Source organism: Artemia franciscana, chromosome 7 (genome assembly GCF_032884065.1).
Source record: "Artemia franciscana chromosome 7, ASM3288406v1, whole genome shotgun sequence".
NCBI lineage: Eukaryota > Metazoa > Arthropoda > Branchiopoda > Anostraca > Artemiidae > Artemia > Artemia franciscana.
This window is the reverse complement of record NC_088869.1, coordinates 18,331,420-18,343,337: the sequence shown is the minus strand read 5'-3', so window position 1 is coordinate 18,343,337 and position 11,918 is coordinate 18,331,420. Positions and strand designations below refer to the sequence as shown.

The 11,918-nt window shown below is 35.7% G+C and overlaps 1 protein-coding gene across 2 annotated transcripts in view; it reads right to left on the bottom strand.

The window, feature by feature from the left end:
* Nucleotides 1-2,108: 2,108 nt before the first annotated feature.
* LOC136028931 (uncharacterized) overlaps nucleotides 2,109-11,918 on the bottom strand; it is a 99,638-nt gene continuing 89,828 nt past the window's right edge. For both annotated transcript variants that reach the window (XM_065706909.1, XM_065706910.1), the window contains exons 8-9: nucleotides 4,554-4,662; nucleotides 2,109-2,406 (exon numbers count right to left, since the gene is read on the bottom strand). In XM_065706909.1, coding sequence (XP_065562981.1) covers nucleotides 2,197-2,406; nucleotides 4,554-4,662 — 319 coding nt within the window. In that variant the 3' untranslated portion in view covers nucleotides 2,109-2,196. The remainder of the gene's footprint in view (nucleotides 2,407-4,553; nucleotides 4,663-11,918) is intronic.

Below are 11,918 nucleotides of genomic sequence, written 5' to 3'. Positions count from 1 at the left end.
TTAAGAAATTTTCGTAATTCAGAATGAAACGTTTGTCAATTGGCATATGGATTTTGTTAGCAACGTTCTGGAATGAACACTGTCAACAACAGGAGTTGGCTGGTCAATTTTTTTTGTCCGATTTAGGTGCATTAGTAGAAAAAAAAATCATGAAAAAGTATGTTTTTATTTTATAATAATTTCAGACTCTTTTTGTGTCTTAGAATTGTGGCATATTTCATTTTAATGTATGTTATTGTTTTTTATAATGTTCGCCAAATTTTTATAATATGTTGTGAAATGTTCGTACTGCTTATTAACTTGTAACATTTTCTGCTCCAATTATGAATTTCGACCAACAAATATTTCTCAGACGATTATTAATGTTCACTTTATTATGGTAGCATTCCAATTCTTAAGGGCATATTAATTTTATTTTAGTGTTGAAATTGACGCTCTGACTATAAAATTTGACCTTTTATTTTCCCCCGAATCGTGAAGAGGAGGTATACTAATCATTTTTTTTTGCAACGACACAGAATTTGTTAATAAAATACTTGTATGAAAAATGTCACTTATTTATTAATATTCAATTTCTCATGGGCAATCTCTCATTTTTGCCCCTTTTTATATTATGAGTCGGACCACGGCTGGACTTGTTACAGTCTGCTTCTAGGCTGTATGTCCATACCTTTGGTCTAATGTAAAAGGCTCTTCCTCAGAACTTCTTATGTGACATACCATCGAATTGGTGACACCCTGCAAATCGTGGTTTCAAACACCGTTGAAACCACGGTGTTTCACCACCCTGCAAATCGTGGTAAAATTCTGCTAATTTTGCCATTTAAATAATCTCCAGCCGTTTGGATGGTTAGCAAAACGACAGACAAAAATTCTACAGAGAGGGTCCCATGTACCTCAGCGAAAGTCCGGGTATGCTAAAGAAAGATCACGAGCTGGGGCCCTAAGGCACCTTCGACGCTTACGCTTAGCTGGCAGGGTTACCTGCCCATTTGTAATTGCCTATTTACACCATTGCTCTAAGGTTCCTTAACTTTTAAAAGAAGATTAATTTATTGATATGCTGACTTCAAATAAAAGTGAGTGCGTCTAGAAACGAAATTAACTGATATAATTTTAATTTGTTTTTAAACGAGGTTCTTCGATGTCATGGCTTTCTCAGTCCATCTTGGGTTTTATATGGTACTATGTTCCTTACTGGTCTTGCTTATTGGTGTCAACTTCTTTCTATTTGGATTTGAGTTAGGGCTCTTTAAATGAGATGGGTAGATGTCGTAAAAAGGGATTGAAGGGAATTGGAACTTTATTGGAGGAAGTAAATACTGCAACTCTAAAGAGGTTGGGGTGGGCGACCTGTGTGTGGAGCTTAACTGGCCTCAGGCGCTCTGGTGGTTCGATCAGTTGTTGTTACTTTTCGTATACTAGTTTTTTCAAAACAATGGAGCAGAAAAAAAAGAATATTTTCATTATACAGTCATTATCAGGGGGCAAAATATCATAACATTGAAAGAATTTAAAATGTTTTCATTCTGAGCCCAGCCATTACTTCGAAATTGAAGGTCTAGTACAGTTCATTCCTTCATTAGTGTTATAGTAAAGCGATGTATGTAAGTATTATAGCTACAAACAGAGCCCTTCCTAGTCTTGGTGGCGCCTGGGGCCTAATCAATTATGGAGCCCCCCTCCCAACTGCAACATCAATTAAAAACCGCGTGCCTCCACAGTCACTGCGTCTGGGTCACCTGGTACCGGTCTCCCATTTTGAACAGCTCTGGTTACAAAGCAAGGTCCTTGCGTTTTATATCAATTTTAGCTTAATGATACATGATAATTTTCAATTTTTATGAACACCTCATCCCTCCCTCTCTAGGAAACAAAGGTTCAGACAAAGAACATTTTATAAACTCAGTGTCTTCTTTGTTCTGATTCTGGGTAAGAATAACAGTTGTGAGGAATAACCTAGCCGTCGGAACATTTTGTAAAGTTCGGAAAATATTGCTTGAAACATATTTCGATGTAATGCATATTATATTTGATTCAGATGAAAGACAAGCTAGAGGCCCCTTAGAAGCATAGCTCCTTTTATACTACTTTGTATATACATAAACTTGATGTTGTAAGAAGCAATTGTTTAGAAAACTAAAGTATATCTGAATAATATGGGAGCCAAACAATTTATATCAAGTTGAAGAAATCTTAAAATACACTTTGTTCAGCCATTTCTCTGTAAACGTCAAGAAGGCGAGTTTTTAGATTTTCATTTGTTACCATGTGTTCCAACATATCCATGAACAGAGCTTCTGTTTGTTCTTTGAGGCTTTCTTTCTTCGCTGTTTTAATTTCATCACTGTCATCATCGGATGGCTTCAACTCACTCATAAGTTTGTCGTTAGCAGCAAGCTTTTCCTAAAGTAAGAAATTCTAGATTTAGTATATTGTTGCCAAAAATTGCTCCTTAAAGCTGAATTTATAGGCGTGCGTCGCTAGGCATCAATGTCTGGGTAAAATCATTTTCGTCCAATCATAAGTTGTTTCCTATGCGGTATTTTCTAAGCGGTTATTATTGATTCAAACTGACGAATGAAGACAATCTGAAACTACTTTTAGTGATGTGTATAACGTTGCTCGTTAAACTAACCTAAAGTAATATAGTCTGACAAAGAATAAATCAGTATATATAAAAAAATGCCTCTAGCTTTACATAAAATATACGAAATAGAGGTAATTATGGAATGTCGTTCGTTGATCTGATTCAAACTAAGAAATATATATAGGTTCATATCTATCAAATTAAAGGTGATAGTTCATTTGAAATAATAAATTGAGTTTACAGTCATATTCAAAGCATGGGTTGAAATGTATTTTAATAAAATAAAATTTAGCTTGCTTTGATTTTGTTTTTAGTGTTTGTGGGCAAAGCTCCACTGTAGATCACGCTAATACTTGGTGTTTTTTTTCATTAAACTAATCGTGAAGTGTAAAATATTCAGCTTTTCTAAATTTCCTACATTCTTTAAAAAGTAAGCTATAGGTCTTGAAATGCACCAAACTACATGTATTCTTTCATCTAAAGTCGTTACCATGGATTTGCATTTACTACAGTATATTATGGGACTGATTCTCTTTATATGTCAATACACTCAGGATGTGTGTATCTTGGGGGGAGTATAATACCTTCTTTTCCCGAGAGTTCCAAAGATGTCCATTTTGAGGTCTCGATTCCTGAGGAGTCCTATGGGCCCGTCTTGGGCCAGGGAAGGATTTCTCCCCTATCTCTTCATTCTAAATATAGCATTATATCAGTATCTTTCAATGGGATATTCATCTAAAAGATATTCAATGTGGATGTTTTCATTTAATATATAACCAATTGACTTTTGATGGCTTATTACAGACTTGTTTTCTCTTTTTTTGCAATTTGCTTTGGACTGGCCGAGACAAGTTTTTACACTTCAGTGAAAACCAAGGGTTATGCAAACATGGTAGTGAGTGTACACTATTTAAGAGGTTATATTACGTATATTGTTTATGCAGCCTCGTTTGTTTTTTGTCAGTCAAAAATAACCCACCAGCCAGAAACCAGTCCAGTTCATTTTGGTTATTAAAAATTAAAATAAAATACACAAAAACAAATAACAAAATAAATCAGTATAAGAACACGTAATTAAAACAGGGACATTCTGTAGCCTTAAAAGTACGGCTGTTTGTGGGGGGGGGGCAACTTACTTGATACAAAATTTAAATCAGCTTAATGTTATTACAGCATTAACTTCTGTAATGCATGGCAAGTTCTTGCGTTGCAATGTGAATACCCTATAACGTAACTTTAACATTTTCGCGTGCTGACCAATAGTCTGCATAGCGAAGGTACCGATCTCCTGATGAGCTGCCTTCAGCCAAGAGTGCAATGTGTTGTCCGGGACAAATCATCCAACGCTCCTCACATTCTCCCCCTCTTCCAGAATTCTCTAGGTACCTATTTACAGCTGCATTGACTCTGACTAAGCGTACAGAGCCACACCGCTGATTCCCATTCCAAACCAAATAACCAGTGGCACCAGGACTCAAACCCGGTCATTAGAGACAAAGGGTCTTCAAGTCTAGCGCGTTAACCACTCGGCTAGAACAGCCGAAAGCATCAAATAAAAAAAAAAAAAAAACTGAACAAGAGACCTAATAATATTAATCTTAACGATCGTTTAGGACCTAACCGCCAGTAAACCTCTTCTTTTAAATTTCTATCCAACTTTTGATAAGACATCAAATATCAATAGCATCGAAATTATGAACAAGTTTTGGTTCCTATAGCACTGAGGCAAAATAAATAGTAGTAAGAGTTAAAATGCAAAACTGTAACTAAAATACAAAACTCAAGTTAAAATGCAATTCTTTTTAGCTGGTTCGACTCTGGCTGAACTTACGGTCACACCGTTGACTCATGTTTCAAACCAAATAACTGGTGGCATCAGGAGTCAAACCCCCCGTCCTTACAGACAAAGCATTTCAAGTCCAGCTTGCTAAACCCTATAAGACACAAACAAAAACTTTCCTACCTGCATCTCAGCTTGGTCACCAAGAATAGCTGGTAAAACCATTAATGCAAATAAGAAACCTCGAGCTAATCGTGCCTTCCAGTCGTCAAAAAATTGTGTCTCTGAGTATCTAAAAATAAAAACCTTAATTCGAAAATGACAGTTTTTACTAAAACAGAAAAAAAAACAACAGATTTCAGTCATTTTTGCTGGCCCCTAATACGACTAACACACAATAGACTCCCAAAATTTGTATAAATACTTTAAACTGAAGCTTAATACAAAAAGTTTATGACAGTAATGAATTTGACTCAAATCGAGGTATACATTTTTGAAATATCATCTAGATATTCCATTATAGACTTTAAAAAAGTATGTTACTGTATTTTGTTAGAATTAATAAAGTGATATGTAGAATCCTATAAATAAATTCTCGTCATAATCTTTACGTGATACGTGCATCACAGATTTAGTTCTTGAATACATGTTTTGACTTTTTTTACTCTGAGAGAATCCTGTAGACTTTTCCAATTTCGCGGCTATCTTTCTTACCTCACCTTTACACCATCCCCACCTCCCTGCCATTTCTATTAAGGTAAGCCAAAGAGCCTAATCTTTTACATTATATGAATTAAGAGAGCAAGTGTCGCCACTCAGCATCCATATTGCAACCTTAGTTCAAATATTATCTTCAAAATGAAAGGGTGCTAGTGAATAAGCTCTCTTTTTGATATTTAAATACATATAAATGAACTACCAGTGTTTCCACTAATAAAGAAAAAAAAAGGTTTTTCTACAAAACTGAAGAGCAGATTCAAACTTAAAACAAACACAAATTGATTTGTGCCAAATGCAAAGTAAACAGAAATCCACTATGAATATTGGCGGGAAGCGTGCCTCCACAGGAAGAGAATCTTTTTGAACCTACTTCTTCTCTAAAATGTTAAAAACTTTTGTCCCCCCCCCCACATCTCTACTTGTATTTGTTAGTCATGTGGATTTCAGGGATTTTCAACCCTCTTCTCCTCGAATGAATTCCAGTGTGCATTTTCATTGGACCCTCTAAATAAAAGATCCCCTAAAACCTGCAAATATTTTTCACTATATTAAAGCTTTAAAATTATAGAATTAATTGAATTGCTATTTACTTGATGTAATTATTTTGAAAAGCAAACCTGATTTAGTACTCACTTTTCTTTTCTTTTGTGTGTGACCAGTTTATCTGTAGCTCGCTAACACCTGCTAACGACCTGCTTTTCGTTTGGCCCTAGTCGGTTGCCCGATAACAATGATCTTTTGCAATCTGTCACCCTACATAGAAGCATGTCTCAAAGAAGTGGTAAATTGTTGGAGCAAGTTCAAGCAGTCTTTTTTTAACGCAGACTACAAAACTTCACTTCAGTTCTCACACTGTTAACTGGGTGCAAGGACAAGAAAACGACATCTTTTTTTTAGCGCTGATGTCTTTTCCGTTCAAATGTCTTGAAAGACAATCAGTAAAGAAAACTAAAACATGTTCAATAACAAACTGGCTATGTTTGTCAAGGGGGCTATATTTAACTATGGTTTATGGTAGGTAAGAACCCTCTTTACGTTTAGGGTACTTTTCTTAAGTTCTAACATCTCTGTTTACGTTCCTTAATTTCTTTTTAATTTGATTATGAACATAAGACAACTTAGACAAGAATTAGAGGATTGAACCCAATTCACTGCCAGTTGTTGAAAAAGTTTTGAAATAGCAGAGTTCACACATCCAACTGTTAAGTATATTTCTCCATCCTTCTGTAGAGGTAGCTGTATTCATAAAAAGTGTTTTCACAACTATTTTCACAAAAAGTACATTTTCAGATTACTTGCTTATGGTTAAGTCCCATCCAGCCTTGGTGGTCGTATCGGAGCCTCTCTCCTTATGAGCGAATGTATGTGTGTCGCCTATAGTGCTCTCTGCTTTGTGCCATTCTGAGAAAACCAGGGAGGTTGTAGTCGGAATAGTCCTCCTTCCAGCGCTTCGGAGGGCGAGAACCGTGGATGTTACCTTCGAAGGCAATTTTCGATAGTTGGTCGTTGGACATGTGCTGGACGTGGCCAAGCTATCTAAGTTGTTGGACGCATACCCTGTCCAGTGATCCGACGGATTATGAATACAAGACAACTTAGACAAGAATTAAATAAGTGAACCCAATTCACTGCCAGTCGTTGAGAAAGTTTTGAAATAGTAGACTTCACTCACCCAACCGTTAATTATATTCCACCGTCCTTTTGTGGAGGTAGCTGTATTCACAGAAAGTGTTTTCACAACTATTTTCACAGAAAGCACATTTTCAGAAAAGCTGAAAGCATCCAGTATTAGGCGTAAGCACATATGATGACAAGCAACGAAAAATCAAAAATCTAATCTTTTTTCTAATGCACGGATCGAAAAACTGGGACAACAAGCTGCTGTGGGTTCTTCAAAATTTTTAGTTCCGGACACTGTGTATATTGATTCAATGATTCCAGAAAAAATTTTCAATCTTTCCAATGACATAAACAAGAAACAAAATTAAACTGTCCTAGTCCTGAAAGCCAAAAATCGCAGTGATTATGCAATATTGGACTAAAATAGAATTTGGAGCTATCTCTTAGAAACACCACATAAGAAGCTCTAAGAAACAACCTCTTATATTAGATCAAAGATATAAGCATCGAACATTGAAGTAGACTGCGACAAGTCCAGCTATGATGCGACTTATAAAAAAGACGGAGGAGGGGTAAAAATGAGGGTTTGTAAACTCTTGTCTGGTGCCCATCTACTAGAAGGGGGTTGTCAGATGTAAACTAAACATAATGAAAAGAAAAAGATGGTTTCTGAAATTCTCTTAGGGGTGTTCGGGCACAGTCTGACCTCTGTAAAGAGGAGACCTATAGTATTATTTTTTATAATGTGTTTTTTAATTTCTGGTTACCATGGGCTGTAGTTCGTTCTTTACTAGGTTACAGCTACCGCTGCAACTATGAACAGCAAAGTTCTCACTAAAAAAAAATGGTGGATCTCGACAAAACTGATTAGGAAGCCAGAGATAGTGTCCTAGCTCTGCTTTTGAAGATAAAAACCCGAACTTACCTCTGCGCAAATAATAGAAAAGAGGGTTGTTCCTTAAATTTTTTTCATTAGGATGCCTGATATAAGGACTTGTTGGGCCTAAAGCAAGCTACGTGGATAGTAATGTCCTAAATGTACCTTTTAACTTCTCTATCTGAATTATGTAAAACAGTTCAAAATAGGAATTAAGCCATTTTATTGACAGTGAATAGACATAAAATTATTTGACTGATGATGAACACTGTATATGTGTTTGAAATATCCAGTTAAATAAATTTATATCTATTCACTGTCAATAAAAAGATTTCATCCCTGTTTTGAACTGTTTTACTTTCGTCATGGAAAGGCAGTGTGGTCTTCGAAGTTATCTATCTGAATTTACTAGTGAAAGGGGGAGTCCCCCCTTTCACTGTGATTTCTAGCAGTGATCAGATCAAAAAAGTTTTCTGTTTATTAGTTTCTACCATTTTTTTTGTGAGGGTAAAAAACAATCAGATATTTTCTTAGGGTTGTTACCACTAGGTTAAAATCAAAGTGTAGATGGATATTAATGAAATTTGATGGAAAATAAGAGCTATTGTTCTGACTATACTTCTTGGGAATTAGAGCCCAGTCTGACCTTTGTACGGAAGAGATCTGGCAGAATGTGTTATTGGACCTCGGCCAAACTTGGTTAGAAGTAAGATTTAGTGTTCTAGCTGTACCTTTTGGTGCCCATATTCATTACTGTTTGTTTGTGTGTGGGATGGGTCCCTGAATTATGGTCATTGCAACATGTGCCAAAACTGAGTACCAGAAATAATTTTTGTTGTAAAAACGGTTTTGTTGTCAACACTGTAAAAAACAAACAAAATCCACAAAACAGCAAGAAAGCCAAATATATTAATATCATGATTATCAGATTTTAACCAAACTTGCTGGAAAGTGATGGAAATCACTTGGTGCCTAATTGTGTCTTTTTTGACAAAAAATACCTGAACCCACTCTTATATGGAGGGAGAGGGGAAGACTTTTACTTTTTATCAGGGTGTGTAGAAAATGAAGTCAGTAAATGTTTTATTAGTACCCATTTTGGGGATGGTGTTTAAGCTCACCTTTGGCTTTGGATTGATTGGGCAATCTTAATTCTCATACGATAGTTTAAAACATTTCTATATAGGTTGAATTTACTGCTTGAGGATCAATATTGGCTGACCTATTTAAGGCTAAAAATATTTTACGATGCTGACCTTAAGCTAATAATAAAAATGATTGCCTTAGACTTTATATTACTAGCACTTTTGGGGTTTGCGACTATTTTGACTTCCATGAGGTCAACCAATTGTTGTGGATGAGGTCTCTAAATTATTACGGTCCCAGTCTACAATAATAGATCGTTGGATCTCATCCAAAATGTTGGGAGATTAAGAAGTATTCTATTTCTGCATTTTGGGAGATTGTTCCCGGTCCTACCTCTGTAGGACCTAAATTTCCTAATTTCCCCCCTAAATTTCCTAACTACTAGATGATTTGGTGAAATGTGTTCTACAAAATCTGATCAACAGCCACAGTTCAATTTTTCAATTCAATCATATATATTTAAACAAAAACACATAATTACATGTACATAATCTGCCAGGAAAGCACAAAAGTGCTTGACTAGGGCAGAAACTTGACTAAAGAATAATTAAACAATCAACTAACAGAAACAACGAATCAACTGGATTTATCAAAAAAAGAAAAAAAGGGGGGTGACAAAAGGGAAGAAAAGAAAAAAACGAAAAAGAACAAGACTGAAAAGAGGAGTTATGGTCTAGATTGCCTATTCTTGATCGAAACACTTTGAGGGAATGGTTCAATCCTTGTCATCCACATCCATACAAAGGGATACTATATACGAGGGATACTATTTACTATATACTATTATAGTAGGGATACTATTTATAGTAAGGAATAATTATAGTAAGGGATAATTTAAGTAAGGGTATTATAGTAAGGGATACTATTTACTATATACGAAGGGATACTATTCCCAGCTTAAAGAATTAGAACTTATAACTTCTGTTGCGCTTTTAGAGGGTTTAAGCCTAATATGGAAAATGATATCGCTAACATTGTTCTAAAAGCAGCACCCAAGGATCAAAAGTGATAAAAGATTAATGGGGTCTTAGCACAGCAGATCTATTTTCATTTGTAGATTTCTTGTGCTTAAAACTGTTCATAACAAATATATTTTACTTTTAGCATAGTATTCTAGATATTGATTATACATATCTGAGGCAGAAGAGGGGACAATGAAAGATTATCCCGCTACGTTTTTCACTGGAAAAAGGCTACAAAAAGTTCCAGCTTTGGCTTGGGTACCAAGCTTTAGGGGATAACTAAGGGATCCTCAATCAAATTAGAAATATCAGAAAAGTATTATGCATAATGATGTATTCAGAATATTATACAAAAATGATGTTGACACTTAAAACTATCGTAAATTATTCTATTTGTGGCAAACTGACTATACAAATAATTTAATTTACCAGTTGACATTTTCAAAAATTGAATTGAAGATGTTGGTCATTTAAAGCAAATATAAGTAAATAAGGTCTTCATTCTTGAAGCGTTGAGAGAAAAATTTAATCAACTTATGATTCGCAAGATTCAGCGACCGGAGCAAGCTGCTTTTATGTCGGGCCATTCAACCATCGAACAGATTTTCCTGATTCAACAGATAATAGAAAAAGATACGGAGTTCTGACGTAAAGCTTTTCTTGCCTTCGTTAACTTCCGTGCAACATTTGACTCAGTGAACCAAAAATCTCTTTGGTGGATTCTAAAATCGACTGGCCTCCCTGAGCAATACTGCAGACTCTTCAAAGCTCTATACCAGTAGCTGTGTACAGAGAGCTACACAGAGATGACCTTTGATTTTGACTTTACGAAAGCCGGTTGGAAGTGACCCCGCGACCAACCGAAAAAGTGATACTCTGACAGCCTGTCCGAGTTCCTTGCGATCGCAAACATCAGACTGAGCGAAGCGAAAACACTCGCACTGTACCGAAGCGTATGAAGAAGGCAGACGTTACTCGCTACACCAAGCAGCGGCCGGTAGGAATGGTAAGTCAGGTAAGTAGAACGTTGCTCTTGTGCTCTTAGATTATTTCCAAAAGCTTTGAAAAAATAGTGGAAATGTAGGCTAAAGACTTTGCACTATCACAATACACTCCATACTCTTATGGCTAAAAATTGTGCTTCAGTGTTTCGGTATTGTAATATTAGCCTTAGATCTGTAAAAAAATTATCTCTATAATCCATTAATATAAACTGCAGTGGAAATTGGAAGCCATCTGGTAACGTACTGGATTTCGTTTTAGGACGTTCATATTGCAATTATAGCCTCACACTTGCAACTATTTGGTCCATTATGCAAAAATACCAACGTTAGTGAAAATCTAACGTATTTTGTATGATAATTACTTGCAATGTTTTTAAGTTCATATGGCCCCATGATCTTGGGCCCATATGCCTTGTCGTTGCACTCCAGTAACCAATACAAAAAATACACAGACCAAGCAACCATTTGATTTTTACTTTTCGACACGTGATCAAACATAATGTGCAAGTATGTATGGACCGTTCTTTTATTTTAGGATATAGTCGCGATAAATCAAGCATCAAAAGAAGTACTGGGTTTCTATACATGTGAAGAAAAGGGAAGAGAGGGAGGCCTCCAGAATCCTTCAATTATGCAGATTAAATTTTTTTCATGGACTTGATGACTCTATTTTCATGATCTTACAACATAATAGCTTTAACCATTGTATTAATAATAAGCTATTGCACCACTTGAGGTCCTTTTTCATAAGACTGCATGGATCACATCATCCCTAGAAGCCAAATTTTGAGTTTTTTATCTTAGTGACAAAAATCGTTAGACTGAAATTTTGATCCAATAGTATCTTGGTCTGCGGGGCTTCCGGTGGCACAAAGGATATTGAAAGCGGGTTAGCTGCCCTTCGTTCGATACGGATTCTGAGAAATGTTACTAGATATTTTAATTTACGATGGAATTATCACAACTTTCCGCGGCTATTGGCTCTGTCTGATGAGGTTCAGGGGAACAAATATTACATTGGAGATCAATCGTTCTTTTAAATTCCCGCCAACTGTTATATCAAATGAAACTATAAAATTTTCATAGTGAAATTTTCTTAAGATGCTTTTCTTCTATATAATACTAAGATGCAGAAAAATGTTTTGATTCAAGTATGCGTGGATCTCAAACCTAATTTTCAGTGAAATAGAGTGATGTTGTATATTTAATATAGTCAATC